The sequence below is a fragment of the Arachis duranensis genome, chromosome 4, assembly GCF_000817695.3.
Source record: "Arachis duranensis cultivar V14167 chromosome 4, aradu.V14167.gnm2.J7QH, whole genome shotgun sequence".
NCBI lineage: Eukaryota > Viridiplantae > Streptophyta > Magnoliopsida > Fabales > Fabaceae > Arachis > Arachis duranensis.
In genome coordinates this window covers 6,452,007-6,474,026 of record NC_029775.3, presented here as the reverse complement: position 1 = coordinate 6,474,026, position 22,020 = coordinate 6,452,007, and the positions used below count along the sequence as shown (strand labels likewise).

Genomic DNA, 22,020 nt, shown 5'->3' with positions numbered 1-22,020 from the left:
TTAAAATTAGAGACTATCCAATCTATTCAAATAAAATAAAATTTTTTACTGTTACACGTCTCAAAAAAAAAAAAATGTTATTACTACTGTTAGAAGAAACTACGTGATTTGATGCAAGAAGACTGAATAAGATTGCTTTTTCATTTTTTTTTTGTTTTTTTCCTCCTTAAATAAACTGCTATTTCTGATCATATTGTTAACTATTTTAAGTTTTTAACAGTAAAAAACATAAAAAAACAAAATATCATCACATATTGGATTAATTCGACCCAACTAACTAAAATGAGCAACATTTCTTTATCCACATGTTGCAGCCTATTAGGGTTATTTGCGGTGTCAGGAGACAACAGAATATGCCATTACACGACCATATTATATTGTATCTAGAGATCGCGGGCTTGTATCACTTGCCTGGGCTAAACAGTCAGTGATTCTGGGTTGATGAGCCTCTACTTAGCACATTCGTTGAGAGGTGGCGTCCTGAGATCCACACCTTTCACATGCCGTTTGGAGAGTGCACCATCACTTTGCAAGATGTGGCATATCAGCTGGGTTTGCCCATCGATGGGGAGACCGTTAGTGGGCGCCTGACTGACTTTGAGAATCTGATGGAGAACGGAAGACCCGCATGGACATGGTTTCGCGAGTTGTTTGGTGAGTTACTGCCGCAGAATAAAGTCAAGCAGATGACGGTGTGCTACACATGGTTCCATGAGAGGTTTCGGGTTCTACCAGCAGATGCGAGTGAAGAGACCGTGCGTATATACGCGCGTGCTTATATTCTGATGTTGTTGTCCTCTCAGCTGTTTGCGGACAAGAACGCAAATCGGGTTCACCTTCGCTAGTTGCCTTATTTGGCATCGATGGACGACTTGGGAAGATATAGCTGGGGCTCCGCTGCACTGGCCTGGTTGTATGGATGTCTTTGTCGTGTGACAAACAAAAACGTTGTTAACTTGGCTGGGCCACTACAACTTCTACAGTCTTAGATTTTCTGAAGGTTTCCCAGTCTCAGATCCAATGGTTTTGATGTGTTCGGATTTCTGCTGGCATCCAGGTATGGTTTATTCTTTTCGGTCCATAACTTGTTCAATTTCATGTGTTGTCGTTCCTTATGACATGCTTTCAATGAAACTTGTAGGTGGGTAACATATCTACCGAGAAACGATGCAAGGGATCAAAGAGTGGTGTCTGCACGCCTTTCTTTGGATAGATTGCGTGTTCGCGATGTGAGTCGTTTAGTTATTGCTCTTACAAGTAGTCGTTCATGTTTACTCTGATGGTCTTACCTAACATTACCTTCTCCGATACAGTTTGTGTGGGAGCCTTATTATGCTCCCGATGTTGCTGCTGTTGTTCATCCGGAGATACTTGTTGATGAGCACCGTAGGCTATGGACGGCGGTCACTAGCCTGATATATTTTGCGGCGACCTTTACCGTAACCGCAGCATCCGCCCTGACCAACAAATAAATTCTAGCACAGATAACGTGGTAACCAAACTGCCGGTGATCACTGGAAATAGAGGTGGCTAAGCAAGTGTGCGGACCGTTATATCTCCTAACCTCCCAAGTGCCCTTTCGTGAACGAAGCGATATGCGAATCAACCAACTACAACCCTTGCCGAACTCCTTGCATTTTCCATGATACTTCAGATGATCTGATTCCAGGACTCTGTACTCAACACCTCGACGGAAGCTATAGTCTTTCACACTCAGAACAACTTCATCTTTATTATGGAATGATTGTCCAATCTGAAATTCTGTAGAAGAACCCCCAATTATAGCACCTCCGTCTGCCTGTTGACCAATAGCCTCCAAGTTTAGAGTGGAGAAGTGTGGAGAGTACTGCTATTTGCCAAAATTTGAAGGGCCATGCTGTGTATGTAGATTGGCACCTGTGCCATCATCGCTGTCCCCAATGATATCTACAGGCTCCTGGTCAGAGTCATCGTCCCGCATTGCATTCTATACTCGATCAGGTTTTCCAAACTCTTGAAGATAATGAATCATGCTACCACCGGTGTCCACCTCAAATGCCTGCTGCCAGACCCCAAGATTCTCCAACGATACAGAAACAACTGCCTCCGTTCGATCTAAATCAGCTGCAAAGGAAGGGGATGCAACCTGCGGAACAAATGGTCCGGCCGCAGGCATCGAACTAGACGCACCATCCGCGGCAGTCGAGCTATGAACTGGAGCTGATGTCCCAGAACTATCGACATCAACCTCCAACTTCGCATACAGCTCGTGTATTCTGACCTTCGAAAAACTCCTAACACAGTGAAATAGAACCCGAATATCTTCATCGGCCGCTATCACAAACGTATCATACTTAACACCGGTCGGCACAACTGCGATGGAAATCTTGTAAAATAGCTTCTTCACCCACTTGCTCCCAAATACCCCAAGCTTATGCAAGATGTTGTTCTTTACATCTGACAAAGTGCTTGATGAACTGATAAATACACTCAACGATTCTCTGTTAGTAAACTTCACACCATATTTTTTGTTTCTTTGAATTTTCCCAGAACAATGCACTAAGACAAGAAAACTCTCTTCCTCACTTGCCATTGTGATAATGCTCCTCTTTAATAGCTTGAATCTCACTCATATATATAGAAATCTTCTCCTCATAAACCGTGGCAGTTAACAAGGTTTTCTGCATTTTCATATCCCTTCATAAACCGTGGCAGGTTAGAGGATTTTATGGTCAAATTTCTGCCTTCATAAACCGTGGTTACTTGCCACGGTTTATGTTCATTGTTGCTTACTAATAAACCGTGCCAGCCTACAACGGTTTATGTATAAATTGTAAAATATTATTACCTACCACAGTTTACATAATATTGAATCAGGACACGTAGATAAACAAATTATAATTGTTGTATTTCAGTAAACGTTTCTCTCTTTTATTTTATTCAAGTAAATTGTCCGAATTTTAAGATAGTCACTAGATATATATTAAGAAAAAAGTTTGAGGGTTAATAATTTTAATCGATATTGATCATTATTTTTTATTAGTAACTCAACATTTTTAGTTTAATAACATAATATTATATTTATAGCTAATATTTTTTAATATTATTAATTAATTATTGGTTAAAATAATAAATTATACTAATCTTCTAGCATTGTTTATATATTAATTTGCTAAATGGTAATAAATAGGTTAAAGTGTCCTAGTTATTAAGTCAAGAGAAATTCTCTACATATAAGCGTTTTTCGATACAAGTCATATAAGTTATTTATTTCTTCTTTTTTTTCTTTCTCTATGCCTCCTCTTTTTTTCTCCTCCTTCTTCTTTTTCCGCACCTCTTCTTCGTTTTTAAAGTATTTCATCTTCATTATCGTGTTTCCCCTCGTTCTTCTTTTGATTTTGTAACATTATGTATTTTTTTCTTCTTTGTTTGATTTTTTTCTCCCAAAAAGAATTATGAGAATATGAAATAAGAAAATGAAGAAGAAGAAGAAGCAGAAGATGAGGAGGAGAAAGATGAAGAGTTCTGAATTATACATAAGGTGTACTTCAACGAATTTTGGGTGTATTTTTTAAATCTTTTGAGTGTATTTTTGTAATCCTTTGGATGTATTTCTATAATCCTTTGAGTGTATTTCTATAATCGTTTGGGTGTATTTCTGTAACCATTTGGGTGTATTTCTGTAATCGTTTGGGTGTATTTCTGAAGTTCCATTATCTTCAAAACGATTTCAAAACTTGATTTCAGAAACCATGAAAATCGAAAAAAACGAAGCAAGAATACCAATGATAAACACAGATAAAACAACGAATGAAAAAGCAAAGAGAGAACGCACGAAGGAGATCGAATAAATTTGACAAAAAACTTGTTTTCATAGAAGAAGAAGAAGAAGAGTAGGAGAAGAAGAAGGAGAAAAAGAAGGAAGAAGAGGAGGAGAAGGAGGAACGCAAAGTACGCCATAAAAATCGTATATGAGACAGCGTGCTTTTTGTTAAGTTTCTCCCAACTTATACGACTTGTAAACCAAATGACTTATATGTGTAGCACTCCTCTTAAGTCAAATATTTTTCTAATTCACTACAGTAATAATTGATATATAAAATATTTGTTTAAATTGTTTTCTCAAAATGTATGATGATGATAAAAATAATAATAATACCTAAAAAGATTATAGTCAATATTATGTGCTAGTTTAATCAACCTTTTGGTTAATCCATTTCATTAACAAAGCAGCAATCACGGACGCGCAAATTTTATAGTCAGAAATTCAGTTCTTCGTAATCACATGCTAATTAACTATTAATTAAATCCATAAATAAATTGACGCGTAATTTACTTATAGAAAGAAAAAAAACAACTCTACATCACCACAATACACTAAATTTCATAATTAATCTTAATAAGTTTCCATTTCCCTTTTTTTTCAGTTTTTTATTCTTTATTATTGCTAATGAAAGACACTATATGTCTAAATAGTTATCCGGTGGATAAAGAATGTTTTGAGATAGCGAGAATAAAAGGGAAAAAATAACTTGGTTCACATTTTTATTATTAATTTGATCGCTCTAAATCTTTTTTAAAAGAATAAGAAAACAACGATGAAGATCATAGGTGGTGATTAATCTAAAATAAGTTGTAACAAGTTCAATGTGATCAATAATTTATATTAATTAATTAAAGTTTAAGAGAAAATTGAAGAATAATAATACTATTATATACCAAATATTCTTAAAATTTTTCTAAAAATATTATTATTATAATTAGGTATAAATTTAAATTATTTTTAATAAACAAAAAATATGTATGGGTTATTAAAATAGTACTGTTGTTAAAATAATATACATAAATTAATTTTGATACATTATTAGTGAAATTAATTTTATATATACATTTATTTACGAACGTTAAAAATAAATAAAAAACTATTTTTTATTTTGACTGTATAAATAATTATTTAAAAAATTAAAATATTTTATACTATTAGTACATTAAAATTGAACTTTAATATGTATTATAAAAAGTGTTTATAGAGGGGAAGTGATATAGGAATGTATGATTTTGACATTTTAAAAATTAATTGTATTTTTTTTATTTTAGAAATAAGTATATCATGCCATAAAATTTGGAAGATAAATTATTGTATTTTGTTACATATGGAGGCCGGATAATAAACAATTAAGCATGTATGAAAATTAATTAGGTTAGATTTTGTAGCATTAATGAAAGTTGCCGTTTGCAAGGTGACAAAAGATTAAAGTTACCAAAATATACAAAATTTGGAAGACAAACAAAGATTAGTCCCAAAAAAAAGTTCATATATTTTTCTTCTCTCTCTCTCTCTCTCTCCTGCTTCTTCCTGTTACCTCCAACGTCCTTCTTCTGCTTCTTCTTCTTCTTTCTTTTACTTTTTCCTCCGTGATTGTGATTCTGAACAACAACATTTTTCCAAAAAAGGGTACCAACTCTTAAAAATTGCACAAGGGAGGGTCCAATTGGTTCTCTCCCATTTTCACAAACACACGCACGCAAAACAAGGCATCATTTTTCTCTCTTTCTGATCCCAAAATGCGTTTCCCTCTTTCTTTCTTTCTTTCTTTCTTTCTTCTCCGTAATTCAATGTAACTGAAGTTTTCTTTCCCCCTCAGATTCCTTCCTTCCCTTCCATGTTTCTGTGGGTCCAAAGCTTAAACCTTTGAACCTTTTGAAGATTGAAAATTTTCTGCATCACGGAGATTTCGGGCACCACCCACAGGAGGAAGAAAGTGGGTCTTCTTTTTTGATAAAAGAAGTTTATATCTTTGGCTTCAATTTGCCCCCTTTCTAATTTTCACCTTGTTGGGTTGGTTCTTGATATTAGTGCCTCCTCTGAAGCACAGAATCTGAAAGAGGGGTTTCAGAGAGATTTCCAATTCTTTTCTTTTTTGATAATCTCTCTCTCTCTCTCTCTCTCTAGAAAGTGACAGGAGAAGGATCGCTTCCTCTTGTTAGAGAGGGTTCTTGAGGGTTTTTCTTCCCAGCTGAGTGGTGAAAATGGTGGCTATGAGGAACATTGTGCTTTTGTTGCTTTGCATCACTGTTGTTGCTCCAATTGTTCTCTATACCGATCGTCTTGGCACCTACAAGTCACCATCCAGTGAGTCTTTTTCTTATCATTTTTTATTTTTATTTCAGTGTTTTCACTTTAGAAGTCTTTGTTGTATCTTGTTGCTGATTCTTGGGGTTTTCTGTTTTTTGCAGCCAAGGAAGAGTTTATTGAAGATGTTACTGCTTTTGTAGGTGCAGGTGACTCTGGCCATTTGAATCTGCTTCCTCAGGTAAAGCTCTGAAGAAATAAATATATACCTTGATGGTGGTTGAATCTGTGATAAGTTATAGCTGAAATCTCTAATTTCTTGTTTTACAAATAGGAAACTTCAACAGCTCTTAAAGAGCCTATTGGGGTTGTATACACTGAGGACTTAACCGAAACAAAGAATTTGCCTCGAGGTATTTTGTTTGATCTTTCTATCTGTTGTTCAAAAGGGTTAGTTGTTGCTGTAACTTGTGAGATTTTCCAATGTTATCAAATGTCATTGTTCTGTTGATTTAATAGAGAGGCCGATGGTGGTTGAATCAAGGGAACATGTGTCGGCACGGGTGCTGTCAACTACAACTGAGGAAGATCAAGGTAGAAAGGAGAGCCTCATTAGACTGGTGACTGACAAGCAAGGGAATGATGCGAACACCTTGGAGAAAGCTGATGGCAGTGGTGGCGAAAATGTAAACAGCGAAGATGCTATTGATGTTGATGACAGTGATGCAAAGCTCACTAAATCAGATCGTGGTTCTGATCGCGAGTCTCAAGTTAAGGTAGGTGATGGATTTTCCGTGCTTGTATTGCATCTGTTGCTGCTGTGGTTTGTGTAAGTGTTATCTTTGTTCATCTCTATGATGAGATTCTAGTGTTTGAATTGATAATCTTCTCAGGAGTTTAAGGTCTGATATATAGCACATTTTTTAGTTTTAATTAGCTCAATGCCTTAAAGTCATTATAATAAAATCTAGTTGATAAAGAAGTTCCACACTGATAAACCTATTTAGGTATGTGTTTCCTTTGTGTGGAGTTTGCATACATTAGATGAGACTGTATGCATTTGTGGTTTGCATTTAAAAAATTAGTTTGAGTCCGACGAAGATCAAAACAAATGGGAGTTAGTTGAATTGCTAATGTCAATTACAAAAATGGATCGAATGAGTTGCTAAATAGCATTTCCTGTCAACATTATTTGCTACACGTTCAAGCCTAGTTCATATTCAAGCCAAGTTCATTTTAAGTTTCTAGTTTCACATTTGCTGCAATTTTTTATCAGGATATTAAACAGGAGCCGCAAGCAACTATCGCCTCCAGCAACATAAACAAGAAAATTCTCTCAGGGGAAACCAATAAGCAGAAAGAACAAATGCCACCAGATGCTAAGGTACAGCAACTCAAAGATCAACTCATCCAGGCTAAAATCTTTCTTTCCTTGCCAGTAGTAAAAAGTAACTCCCATCTTACACGGGAACTACGACTACGGGTAAAGGAAGTTTCACGAACACTTGGAGATGCAAGCAAGGATTCTGACTTACCTAGGAAGTAAGTAACTATAAGAACACTGTTGTTTCCCTGTTTGTGTTCCCATGCTATCTTATTATTTTCAAGTTTATGTTTTCTTCTTTAAGTTTCTTTTATTGCTGCTTATAAAAATGACGAGTAAGTAATTTCTCTACCAAGCTCCATTTCTTGTCATAATATGTCTTACTATTGGCAGCGCAAATGAGAGAATAAAGGCGATGGAACAAACTTTGTTGAAAGGGAAGCAAGCTCAAGATGATTGTGCTGCTGTTGTGAAGAAGCTTCGGGCTATGATCCACTCAACAGAGGAGCAGCTCCATGCACACAAGAAGCAGACTTTGTTCTTAACACAATTAACAGCAAAAACATTGCCAAAAGGTCTTCACTGTCTTCCACTGCGCCTTACAACTGAGTATTATAACTTGAATTCTTCTCAGCAACAGTTCCCCAATCAAGAGAAGTTAGAAGACCCTCGACTATACCATTATGCAATATTCTCAGACAACATATTGGCTGCGGCTGTTGTTGTGAATTCAACTGCTGTTAATGCTAAGGTATCTGTTTTTCAATGTTGTGAATTCTTGACATCAAAGAAAAAATGGTGGAGTGTGCTAGGGGTGTAGCTGTGCTTTATCTATTTTAACTAAGAAAGATGGTTTCTATTTTATTTTTGCCCCAAGTTTGTGAAGTAAAAGAAATTAAAAATTATCAGCACTGATGCTGTTTCAATTCCCCATTGACATGACTTGCTTATAATAATTTTATTTAATGAATTTGCAGGACACCTCAAAGCATGTTTTTCACATTGTTACCGACAGACTCAATTATGCAGCAATGAGGATGTGGTTTTTGGCAAATCCACCCGGCAATGCAACCATTCAGGTTCAGAACATTGAAGATTTTACATGGTTGAATGCAAGTTATAGTCCTGTTCTTAGGCAGTTGGGATCTCCATCCATGATTGATTATTACTTCAAGACTCACCGAGCAACTTCTGATTCAAACCTGAAGTTTAGAAATCCAAAATATTTATCTATCTTGAATCATCTCCGTTTCTACCTGCCTGAGATCTTTCCAAAGCTCAACAAGGTGCTGTTCTTGGATGATGATATAGTTGTGAAGAAGGATCTGACTGGTCTTTGGTCAGTTGATCTGAAAGGCAATGTAAATGGTGCTGTAGAAACTTGTGGAGAAAGTTTTCATCGATTTGATCGTTATCTTAACTTCTCCCATCCTCTTATCGCAAAGAATTTTGACCCGCGTGCTTGTGGGTGGGCATATGGTATGAATATATTTGATTTAGCCGAATGGAAGAGGCAAAACATCACCGAGGTGTACCACAACTGGCAGAATCTGGTAAGTGATGCAGTTTGGTTTACCTTTTTAGTATGTATCCCATATGATTGGTAATAAATTCACATAAATTATATGTAGATTGGTAACTTTTTTTTTGCCATTAAACTTATTAGCTAATAAATAGGCTTTTAAGGCATGTTTCATACTATCATTCAAAAATTGCGGATAGGAGTATGTATAATAATTTGGACTCGGTGTCACTGTTTGAGAAATGGAATGTATCATATATGCAACATTAGGCAGTTTGCAATTTCCGTAAACTATTTTTGACATATCTTGTTTCTTGGTCATAGAATCGTTGACTGATTTTTGTTTGCAATTAAATTGAATTACAGAATCATGATAGACAGCTGTGGAAGTTAGGAACACTGCCACCGGGTCTCATAACATTCTGGAAACGAACTTTCCCGCTGAACCGATCTTGGCATGTCCTGGGTCTCGGCTACAACCCCAATGTCAACCAAAGAGATATTGATCGCGCTGCCGTTATCCACTACAATGGCAACTTGAAGCCATGGCTTGAGATAAGTATTCCCAAGTTCCGAAGTCATTGGACAAAGTATGTCGATTATGATCATGTGTATTTGCGAGAATGCAACATCAACCCATAGAGATGTGTCTTCTTGGTACATTAAACCACTGATTGAAGTTTTCTTGGCACTAGCCATGCCGCAATGCACCGCATAGGTCTGCATTTTCATGTGTAGGGCTTCTAATTTTTTGTTAAAGCTTTACAATTCTTTTTGTATTGGTTTCCCTGTTTTATGTCAGTATTTTTTGGATTTGGGCATAGTAGAGATTAAGAGTAAAAAATCAGAGTATCAATTTGCAACCATTGAACCTTGATCACTTACCAGCAGAGATGCTAACTGTACTTGTAAATGAAAATAGCTATTTTTAAGTTCTCTCCTCTTTGCCTCTTTGTTGTAGCTTGTACCCTACCATTTCCCTAAACAGTTCCTTTGTCTTGTAGTTGTACAATTCCTTGTTCTTTTATTGAAGTTGACACTCTTTTCAATACCCTTAATGGAATTAATCATTTTTTAAGCTCTTAACCCATCATTCATATTAACTTCATTCTGGTTATGCTTTGATTTCAAATGGATTATTATATATTTCCTCACCTTGTTTCTGGTTTACAAGAATATATGTAGGTGCTAATATTGTAACAGCTTAAACTATCTCTACTATGCTGGTTGCTCAGCTGAGAAGTTAGTTAGATGTAGTAAAACAAAGGTAAGGTTTGTTCAATAATATAATCATAGTAGTTGGCTGCTACAACAATTCAAGGCTTAAACCTTTTTTTGTGTAATATAATGATATGGTAGGTAATGGTGAAGTTGGAAGTGGTAGTGTATAAGTGTAGTTTGGTACATAATGGTTAAGAAGATGAGGTGAGTAAAGTAGAAGTATGGTAGAAGAGAAATTGAAAAGAACTCTTGAATAGAGTAATCTCCAAATACGGATTAAGAAATTTTTAGTTGGATATTTTAATTTTTAATAATTTTTAATTATCAAATTTATTATGTTAATACATATCAATCTTTACAAAATACTGATAAAGATTAGCTTGTCTAACTCGGATTTGGGGTATTACTAATTAAATGATTATGAATAGTAATTGATGGTGAGTGGGACAAAGAATCATATGGATGGAATGCATAATTTTGAGGTGGGGTCCAATTGGGACAGGCTGTTTCCTAATGGGGACAGCATTACATTGCATGGAAAAAGATTAGTCATGAATCAGCACAGCACAGCAAGTGGTTGGTTGGTTGATTCAAAAGGAAAAAGAACATTGCATTGGTGATCATCACGTGGGTGGTGGAACCCATTAACTTAACTATTCATCCCTACTATTCGTGTTTCTCAATAACTGTTTCATGTAAATTTATTATTTATCAAAATAATTTAATTTAAAAATGTACAAAAAGAGGTAAAAAGATAAGAGAAGGATAAAAAAGTAAGAATGGAGTGACGACGGAATTCACTAATGTTCATTTTGGAGTACTCAGTAAATAATAAGCAACTATATTATATACTTTACATAAGAAATTTAAAATATAAAATTATCTTATGTTTAACATAATGATCAAACTAATTGTTTAAACAATATTTTTCATTTTTTAAAACTATTATACAATAAATTAAAGAGAAATCTTGAAATGATAATTAAATTGATTGTGTGTAATTTTTAAATCACAAGTTTGAATCATAAAATCATTACTAGTATATTTATCAAATTTAACAAAAGCACAATAAAGGAAGTCGTTTACGTTAAAAATGAATTATATAGGTTAGTTAAGTGGCGCCTGAATGCAAAATAAATTAGAACAACTTGAGTATAAAAAATTAAGTTGTAAAAAATTAATAGATAAATATCTATTGAGTATTTGAGTTACTTTCATTTTTTCTCTGTGACGGTTAGTCTAATTCTTATAAAAAAATTTCATATTTTTGTATTTTATATGTAAAAACTTTCAAATATTAACAATAGATTATCACAAAAAAATAACCTGAAATAAGTGTTAAAACTTAATATTCCAGCTAAAAAGTATTTTAATACACATTTTCTTGTAGTGCTGCTACTTGAAGTAAGTTTCAGTCGACTAGAAGAGGAGGGTTATATCTCCTAGAACAACCAGTTCCATGATCTTCATGATGCTTTAAATCGCTTTGCCGAGCGCTCATGCTCATACTTCCGCCTTTTCTGATCCAAACAAATGAAACAAATTCCTTAGTTTACGCAGTAAGAGGGCAGCTTTAATGTGTGAAAGAGAGATTCATAGAAGAATGGAACATACCGCCGAAGACACTGAGGGAAAGACCTGACTAAGTGCTATATCAGAATGTCTTGGCTTGCAAGTATTAGTATCACTAGAGGCTTCAACTGAGGTCAATTTCTCATCAATAGCAGCACAAGTTGCTTCATCCACCTGTATCATCAAGAAAATAACTTCTTCCCCCCATTATTCCTCCTTCAAAGGATTATTAAAACAAGCAGAAAAAGATATAGCAGGGACAAACCAATTCAGCAAGGTCTGTGCCACTAAATTTTCACACGCTTCAGCTATGGCTCTCAGATCCACGGTAGGATCAACAGGCTCCTTCCTTGCAAGAGCTTTCAATATTGAAAACCGCTGGTCAGTGCTTGGCAGAGGAACGTAAAGTTGTTTACCAAGTCTACCAGGACGGAGGAGAGCCTCATCCATCCTATCAGGCCTACAAAATGAGAAATTTACTTCACTGTAATAAGATGGAAACAAAAATAACTAAATAGATATGACAAATAAAATTTTACCTATTTGTTGCACCAATGACAAAAACATTTTGCGTTGTCCCGCACCGTCTAGCTCAATTAGTAACTGCAGTTGCAAATAATAATGCCATTTTTTAATAATATAATGATATCAGAATTATTTATCCAATAACTAGTATTGTTTGACCTGATTCACTACTCGTTCAATGCCTGATCCACCTGAAGTTAATTGAATAGTGATAGATAACAGGTATTATTCCCAAATCAATGTAAAAGAATACAAGAATCCTAATTCAAGAGTTGATTTCGAATTCTCGAAAGAGACTAATCTCAATAAATGAACGAGTAAACTGCCATTTCTAACTATAAAACTTTAAAACACTGACAATATTAACCATAAATTAACAAGATTAGTTTTGTATCCACAAAAGATGGTTTTTACGCGATAAAAATATCCAAACGGTAATTTTATTCATGTATACATTTGTCAATATTCCCATTGAAGCAAAACCAAAAATGAATAAGGTAAGATGAAGTATTTAGACAAACCTTAATACGAATGAAATTAGCTCCCGCTTCATTGGCAACAGCTTTGGCAATAATAGTTTTACTACAACCAGGGAGCCATTCCCGTCAGATTTGCAACCCCATATGCCTAAAATAGATAATCCAATCACATTCATCAACCTATGAAATTCAACTAAACAATATTTTCAAGGGTAGGGGGGAAAAATCAATTCATCAATGCAATTAGGACAAGAATGAAGAGGCTGTTACCAAATAGTTCGGATTGTCTTGACCCGGCCTTGAGAGTATTGTTTTTACGGAGAGTTTGTTCATGCCATTTTTGATGAAGTCTCGAGACGAGATATCCTTAAGTTGCTGACTTGCAAACTTTAAGAGTTAATCGATCTTAATGGAATAGTAAGGTCTACGACAGGTTATGTTGCCGCTGATTTAGAAGGTTTGGCAGATTGTTAATGTACATAATCATTTGTGAGGGACAAATGGAACTATCTCCGTATATTCCAGACGGGTGGAAGCAACCTTTTTGGGTAAAGATTTGGATAAACATGGCATCACAACTTCCGAATTTCCAGTACTCTAAGATTTGTTTCTTTGTTTACTTTTTTATTGTTAATGTTGCTATAATGTTATTATAATTACTATAATTGTTTATTTTCATTCAGGAATTTTTGAAAAAAATGCAACTTTCGTTAATAAGAGAGAACTTCTTATCCGCTGTTCCCAATGTGAAATGGGAAGATGTCGAGGGCCTGGATAATTTAAGAGAGGTGTTTAAATCCTGTTTAAATCCTCTCTTAAACTATCTAGTCCCTGGACATCTTCCTATTTCACATTGAGAATAGCGGATAAGAAATTCTCTCTTATTAATCAAAGTTACACTTTTTTTTTTCACAAATTCCTATGTGAAATTAAACAATTATAGCAATTATAATAACATTATAACAACATTAACAATAAGAAAGTAAACAAAAAAACAAATTTAGGACACCTGGAAATCGGACGTTCTGACGTCCAAATCTTTACCCTAGAAAAATTGCTTCCATCGTTTTGGAATATTTTGAGATAGTTTCCTTCTCCCCTCACAAATGATTTTGTGCTATAACAATAGATTAGCCTCCTTATACCTTACTATTTCATCAAGATCGAATGAACCCTTAGGTTTGCAGATCAGTAACTTAAGGATATCTCGTCTTGACGCTTCAATAATGACAAGAAGAAGCTCTCGCTGAAACAATCCTCTCAAGGCCAGGTCAAGAGAATCTTGACTATTTGTAGCTCCGCCATTAGATGATCCACGCTTTCCAATCTTCGGCAAAAATAGCTCTGATGCTTTCTTCAGAATCACCTAAAGAATTCATTTGACAATAGAGACAAAACAAATAAGTAAATAAATAAGCATTATTAACAAACAAAAGCACTAATTTGTAATAAGAACTAATTTGAAACTCCATTTGAATAGAAAGGCCAAGTTCTTGGGGTTAATCTTACAAGAACAGGGGCAACCATTCCAAAATGTCCTATTATTCAAAATGTCAAAACTCTAAACTCCATCGTCATAAATAATGCCTGTTATTGGTCTCTAATACCGACCTAAGAACATAAAAAACGATTTGAAACTCCATTTGAATAGAAGGGCCAAAGTTCTTGGGGTTAATCTTACAAGAACAGGCACAACCATTCCAAAATGTCCTATTATTCATAATGTCAAAACCCTAAACCCCATCATCATAAATAATGCCTGTTATTGGTCTCTAACACCGACCTAAGAACATAAAAAACGAAACCTCAAGTTTAAGGAAATGATCATGAAATAACTGAGACTCCAGAAACCAATTCAGTACCTGGTAATATCTGATAGAAGGGAACACGAGTCTCATTAGCTATCGCGTGAGCCAGTGTGGTCTTGCCACAACCGCTTGGCCCATGCAGCAAGATTCTAGTACGAGGAGTAACATTTAGCTTTCTTAAAATCGCAGGATGATACCATGGAACAATCAGTTGAGCTATCAGTTTCTTCAAAAGATCTTTCATCCCACCCAAGTTATTGAACATGGGTGTTTTCTGTTTAGCCTCAAGGTTCTCATTGGAACCTTGAGATTCTTTGCCCTGCATCCTTTTTTGCGTGTTAGGTTTAAGTGGTACTGATAAACCCTAAACTAGCGAACGAAGAAGAAGAGCCGCAAGCAAGGATGGATCCGCAAACAAGAAAAGAGGGAGAGAGAAAAAGTAGCAGAAATAGCAAATGTTGCGTGTCGTCAAAGCCTCCCTATTTTTTTTGGGTGTCGTATGAGCTTTCCTAATTTCTTTTGCTATAATTTTTTTTATGAATAAATGACCATTTGTATCATGAAAGATGAAAACGCTGACATATGTACCTATATTAAATCAAAATTAAACTTGTACTCATGTAAGATGCCCTGTGTGTGACAAAAATACCCTGTCTTTGAAGGGTTGGAGCGCCACGTAGGTATTTTTGTCACACGGATGACATCTTATGTGGGTACAAGTTTAGTTTCGATTTAATATGGGTAGATAGGTCAGTGTTTTCATCTTTTATGAATACAAATGGTCATTTATTCATTTTTTTATACTAACTTTTATAGGAAATAATTCTTTTTATATTGTAATTAAGATGGTTAAGGAATTTTTTAAATAAATAAAATAAATGTTTTATTTATCGAAATAAATAATTTAGAACTTTTTTACCAATATGTGTTGTTTCTCTTATCTCGTTTATATTATAACGAGATAAGACACGAGACGATGTAGCTGTATCACGTTTATACACGTCATACGTGTTGTGTCCTTATCTCGTTTACACTATAAACAAGATACGTTGTTATCTTATTTTGTTTATACTATAAATGAGATAAGAGGAGAGGATGCCTAAAGACATGCATCTCATTCACAGCCTTTAGTCAAACCTTTTGACTTCTATTTTTTGGCATTTTTTTCCATTTTTACCCTTTTTAAATCATATTTATGAATTACTTGAAGAATGTGGTGCGCACTGATAATCACAATGGAGACATTAACAAACTGGGCGAGACTTGGTACCTTGCAGAAGCAGCCGACTTTGAATTAGTGTTGTCTTTCGTTTTATGCTTATATTAAAGTATAGATGTATTGTCATACTTATGATACTTTTATAGAAGTAGCATGCAGTATATGTTACGCAAAAAAATATATGATTGGGAGTGGTTTAAATGTTAGAGTATGATATTAGGCATATTTTAAAATAAATGTTAGTTAAATATTTGTTTAGATTCAGAACTTTTTAATCTAAGTTATTATTAAGCATATGTTTATTAATTCAGTTATTAATTAAGGTTATTAACAATTTGGGTTAAGTACTTTTTTGTTCCTAAGATCTGAGGTGAAAATAAAAATTGTCCTTAACTTTTTTTTCTTATCAAAATCAACCTCAACCTTACGAAATGTTATAAAATCGTCATTTTCTGCCTAAAAACACAAATTTACCCTTGAAAAAAATAAATATAAAATAAAAATAATAAACCCCGTCCCACCACTATCATCAGTTTCCAATTCTCACCATCATTCACCTCCATTTCATCTCCATTCCTTCATCATCTTCGTCATTCATTACCATTCAACCTCATTCATTCACCAGTAAACCACTAAACCTCACCCACCCACCATCACATTTACTCAGTTACCTACACCTCTACCTTCATTCCACTGTCACTCTTTTACCACCAGATGCAACAATAGAAGAAAAGAAAAAAAATAATTAATTTATTCAACAATAATTTTCTTTTGTTAACAAACACAATCACAATAATGAATTTATTCATTATTCATTCCAATTAATAGTTTTTTTAAAAAAAGAAATACAACGAACAAAACATAGACTTACGAGGGCTAATGAAGGGCGTGGTAAGGCGCGATACAGAGACAGGTTATTTTTGCGTAGTTGTTGACGTCGTCTTTCGCAGTGAGGAGACGCTGACAGTTGCTTCGTCGGGAGAATGGACGGCAAGGGATGGAGGGAGTTCGAAGAGACTCAGAGAGTAGAAGGAAGGAGATGGAGGGGATAGCGAAGAGATATTGAGGGTGGGGTTTTGCTTTTTTTTTTAAATATTATTTTTATTAATGATTAAGGATAATTAGGTCAAAAAATATAATTGAAGTAGAAAAAGACGATTTTATAACGTTGAGGATGATTGTAATAAGAAAAAAAGGTCGGGGACGATTTTGATTTTCACCTCAGACCTTAGAGACGAAAAAAGTACTTATCCCTAATAATTTCTAATAAACTTAATTAAGTAGCAAAATATTTATATTTTGTATTTACTAAATATTTAAGTAAATAGTTTTTTCTTAAATTTTCTTGTTACTTAAACTAAGCTATTAAGTTAACGGTTTACTTATTGATTATTCAAGTAAATATTTTTACTTAATCTATTATATAAAGGAGATGCAAAATGAATTTTGTCATTCACTATTTAACTAAATAATTTTATTTAAATTAAATAAAATAGACGTTTATTAGTGTAGTTATTAGTTATCTTAGGAAACATTTTCATTTGCTTTATATTATACAGATGTCTAAGTTAATTATTTTAATAAACATTTTCATTATTTAAGTAAAATTTTTTATGTAAATAAATTTATAATTTAAATATTTGTAGTTATTTACTTAAATAGTTTACTTATAAGTCAAATTAATTTCTGATTCGATTTTTTTATTGTTTATCAGAGGCCTCGACTGCTTCTTCTGAGGAGAGTGAGCCACACACTCCCATCACTGGATGCCATCGTCCCGTACTTGATGGAGGTTGGGTTCGGTCATTCAAGAATTTTGTGTTCGACAACTCTCTAATAACAGCATTTGTTGAGCGTTGGCGCCCAGAGACCACACCTTCCACCTGCCGTGGGCTAAGTGCACAATCACCCTACAGGACGTCGTATACCACCGACGCTATCCAATATCAGACTCTTCAATTCGGATAATGGACTTACTTACCGAATACGTAACAGAATAGGATTCTCACACTCAAATGTTACCCCATTATTATTATTTCTCATACGGCAATTCGGATCTGCACTTACAACCAAATATCCACTACTACTAGGTATTTTGGCTTATTATTGGAAGAAATAGGTAGAAAAGAAGTAGTAAAACATTTGTGGAGAATACAAAGAGTTACACATTCTTCTATAGTGGCTGAAAATTTGTCTTTACGATTTATGTATCTCGTTTACAGTGTCAATGTCATAATTATTCTCTTATTTTGTTTATAGTGTAAACAAAATAAGATAGCACGTATTTCATTTACATTGTAAATAATATATACGCTTTATTTTTGGTTGGCTATATCTTGTTTACAATGTAAACGAGATACGTATTATCTTATTTTGTTTATACTGTAAACGAGATAAGAGAAACGACACATTTTAATAAAAAAGCTCCAAGTTATTTATTTTGATAAATAAAATATTTATTTTATTTATTTTAAAAAAATTTCGATGGTTGAATTATTGAATTATTGGTTCATTCATAGATAAAATATTAAACTGGTTAACTCAGTTATAATTTAATAATTATATAAAATTTAATTTTACGTTTTCATTTTTGTAATAGATATATTTTGATTTTATTTTGTATTAGATTAATCATTATTTTTAAATTTTAATTATTTATCAATTAATTTATATTTATTAAAATATATTTTATTTTTTTATATAATATAAAAATACTAGAAAATTAATAGAATATTATTTTCGACTAGTAATTAGTCATTAATAATTTGTACCTATGTTTATAAAGATTTGCATATAAAATACATAGTTTTTATTTATATTTACTATCATTTATACATATAAATTAATATAAATTACACTCACATTTATTAAAGTTTGTACACATAAATCAATAAAATTTATTTATTAAAAATAATTTAATATTTTTACTGATTAAAATTATTAAAAATTGTTGACTTCTAAGATTTTTCATATAATATATTTAATAAAAACTATCATATATAGAAATAACATTTTTTTAATTTGACCAAATTTTATCAAGTTTAGCCAAATTGATTTATTTAATTTTAACCAAATTTTAAACGAATGAATTGCTTGACCGATTTAAATAATAATTTAACTCAGATTGATAATCAAAATTTTGGTTTAGCTAAATTGGGTTGATAAATATGGGTAAAACACACCAACATGGTTTGCATACAATTCGGTTTTGCCAAATTATTTTTAGTAAGAAAATCTTTTTAATACAATACAATACTACCGCTTTTATTTTTAAAAAATTAAAAAAAGGAGTGCTACATATACAAGTCATTTTTGTTTACAAGTTTTACAAGTTGGGCCAAACACGTGCGTTACTGAATCATCTTTGTGTGTGTTCATCTTCGTTTCCTTTTTTACGAAAAAGAAGAAGAAGAGACACAGAGAAAGAAGAAGAAGAAGAAAAGAAGAAGAAAAGGAGGAAGCACGGAGAAAAAAGAAGAAGAAAAAGAGGCACAAAAAAAAACGTAAAAACAGCGTGAATATAAATGACTTGTATGATTTGTATGGAAAAACGTTCTCTCTTTGCCTTCGATCTCCTTCTGTTTTTTTCGATTTTCATGGTTTCTGAAATCAAGTTTTGAAATTATTTTGAAGATGATGGAACTTCAGAAATACACCTGAATGATTACAAAAATACACCCAAACGATTACAGAAATACATCCAAAGAATTACAGAAATACACTCAAAGGATTACAGAAATAAACCAAAGGATTACAGAAATACACCCAATATAGGGGGAGACAGTATATTTCTTCTTGAAATCTTTTAATGTTTTTCTGGTTAAGGATGAGGCACATGACAGAGACAATCTAAAAAAAATCTAGAAGAATAGTAAAACAGTACCTTGAATAATGTTTTTTTCATTTTTTCTGGTGATTTTGATGAAGGAGAAAGAGAAAACGAAAAGATGAGAAGAAATTTCAATAAAAAAAGGGAGGAAGAGGTGGTGTTGATGACGATGATAACGAGAGAAAAAAATTACGAAAAAGAAGAAAAATAGACATGAAGGAAGAAGAGGAAGAGGAAGCACGGAGAAATAAAAAGAAGAAAAAGAGACACAAAAAAACGTGAAACGACGTGAATATAAATGACTTGTATGACTTGTATTGAAAATTACTTGTATGTGGAGAATTACTCATTAAAAAATTAATAAATCACAACATTAATAAACACAAAATAAGTAAAAAAAAAACAAACAAAACTATCTTAATATTTAAAAAATTAGCCGAATTTATCGTTATTTTTTATTTTTCAAAAAACTCTCTTGCTCTATAAGTTAAAAAATTGACATTTATCCTTTTTTTATGTATACTCTTTTTTAGACACTAACAAGTTTAATCACCCGTGTTATGCACGTGATCAGATTGAAATTATAATTTTAAGTTGTTATGTTAAATTTCATTTTAATTATAATAATTTAATTAATAAAAAAATAACTTATATGCGTTGTTTTTCTTTTCTTAATATAGTGTTAATTATATTAACTATAAAATAATTATTTAATCTATTTTTTTCAATAAATCAGGCATATATATTCAATATGACCATAAATAATCTAGTAATACTTAAATCTACCAACAAAGTTTTATATGTTGGTATAATGTGAAGTAAGAAAATATCAAAATCAGCTCAAAATGAAGAATAAATTAATAGAGAATCCTAATGCAGAAAGTTTTGTAATAAACAATAAATAATTTAAACCTACTAAATAACAATTCAATGCTATCATTTGATACCTGCAAAATATATACATAAAACAACACTGTATCAATGTTTGTATATAAAATTATATGATTAATGTAATTATAAAATTGTTTGTCAAGAGAATAAAGTTATACGAATTTTTACGATAATTTTAATATTCTCAAACTATTAATGTACAATAAGAATTTATCTATTAGTTCCTAGAATTTCTAAATTTTTTTAAGTGATAGTAATAAATTTTAATAAATAAATAGATTTAGTAAGACATTTTGTTATTACCTTTTTATTATAGGCTCTCAAAAACTTCTATATATACCACATTCATCGTGCAGTAATTTTCAAGTGTATTAACCCGTAACATGCACGTGATAAGATTAAAATTATAATTTTAAATTATTTTATTAAGATTAATTTAAATTATAATAATTTGATTAATAAAAATATAACATGTTATGTATTATTTGTTTTTTCTTAAGCTAGTGTTAAATATATTAACTCTAAATAGTTATTAATTGGTTTTAGTAATCTACTTTCTTCAATAAATCAACCATATATACTCAATGTGACCATAAATAACTTAATAATACTTAGACCCACTAATAAATTTTTATATGTTGTTTTACTGTCAAATAAGAACATATCAAAATTAGCTCAAAATAAATAATAAATTATTAGAAAATTCTAATGCACAAAATTTTCTAATAAACAATAAATAATTTAAATCTACTAAAAAATAACTCAACACTTTTCTTTGATACTTGCAAAACATATATCTAAAATAATATTATATCAATGTTAGTATATATTTTTACAATCATCGACCGTATTTACTATACATGACTCCTTATTAAAAGTTATTATATACACGTGTGCAGTCAGAAAATAAATTACTGGACTTTATTTTATTTTTCTAAATTATTATAATTATGCATTATTCATTAAATGCTAATTGTAATATTGTAATATAATTATAATAAAGATATTTTTCTAAAATAAATTTAGAATAGAGAATAGTACTTTTATTTTGGAGGAAAAATGAATTCATGAGTAATTGACACCTTAATTTTATTAGTTGATACTGTATTAAATATTGATTTTATATAATTATAATAAAAATATTTCTCTAAATTAGTATAATCATGCATTATTCGTTAAATGTAGAGTATCACATTATTTTACTTATTCTACCATATGGATCCTTTTGTAACTTTATTTCAATATCAATAGAATTTCACTACCTTTGAGTACTAAATTAAAATTCAAAATGAAACTAAAAAAAAGTAAAGAGTATAAAATTATTGATTAAAAAACACTCTAAATAATAAAAAGCCAAATTAACTTTAATATTAAATTCATTAATACGATTTTAATTTTATATAATAGTTATAAAATATATTAGTAAAAGCAAATGGAAGAATAGCTTTAATTAGTATTTGATAAAATATTTATTTAGAATAATTAAAAAATATAAAATTATGATATTATTAAAAATAATACATTTTTATGTTAAAAAATTATATTTAAATAAAATATTTATAAAATATAAAATTTAAA

General features: G+C 32.0%; 2 protein-coding genes and 1 long non-coding RNA gene across 5 annotated transcripts; 1 reads left to right on the top strand and 2 right to left on the bottom strand.

The window, feature by feature from the left end:
- Window positions 1-1,357: 1,357 nt before the first annotated feature.
- Window positions 1,358-2,572, bottom strand: LOC107482815 (uncharacterized). Its single transcript, XM_016103411.1, has 2 exons — window positions 1,973-2,572; window positions 1,358-1,849 (listed from the first exon to the last, which is right to left on the bottom strand). The coding sequence occupies exons 1-2, from the start codon at window positions 2,570-2,572 to the stop codon at window positions 1,358-1,360; spliced, it is 1,092 nt and encodes a 363-aa protein (XP_015958897.1).
- A 2,704-nt stretch (window positions 2,573-5,276) lies between these two features.
- LOC107482895 (probable galacturonosyltransferase 4) lies at window positions 5,277-9,984 on the top strand. The gene is made up of 8 exons (XM_016103478.3): window positions 5,277-6,112; window positions 6,217-6,293; window positions 6,387-6,465; window positions 6,572-6,828; window positions 7,329-7,594; window positions 7,770-8,127; window positions 8,354-8,929; window positions 9,265-9,984. Exons 1-8 carry the CDS (start codon window positions 6,010-6,012, stop codon window positions 9,538-9,540), a joined length of 1,992 nt encoding a protein of 663 aa, XP_015958964.1. The 5' UTR covers window positions 5,277-6,009; the 3' UTR covers window positions 9,541-9,984.
- Window positions 9,985-11,441: 1,457 nt separating this feature from the next.
- LOC107482896 (uncharacterized) lies at window positions 11,442-14,970 on the bottom strand. 3 transcript variants are annotated; one of them, XR_008008249.1, is made up of 6 exons: window positions 14,558-14,970; window positions 12,738-14,061; window positions 12,231-12,294; window positions 11,957-12,151; window positions 11,734-11,865; window positions 11,442-11,639 (listed from the first exon to the last, which is right to left on the bottom strand). It is a non-coding gene; the product is annotated as an uncharacterized LOC107482896 (long non-coding RNA). The 3 variants fall into 3 exon arrangements; XR_008008248.1 differs by having other exon boundaries at window positions 11,734-12,151; window positions 12,738-12,843; window positions 12,966-14,061; XR_008008250.1 differs by having other exon boundaries at window positions 11,734-12,151; window positions 12,376-14,061.
- Window positions 14,971-22,020: the final 7,050 nt, after the last annotated feature.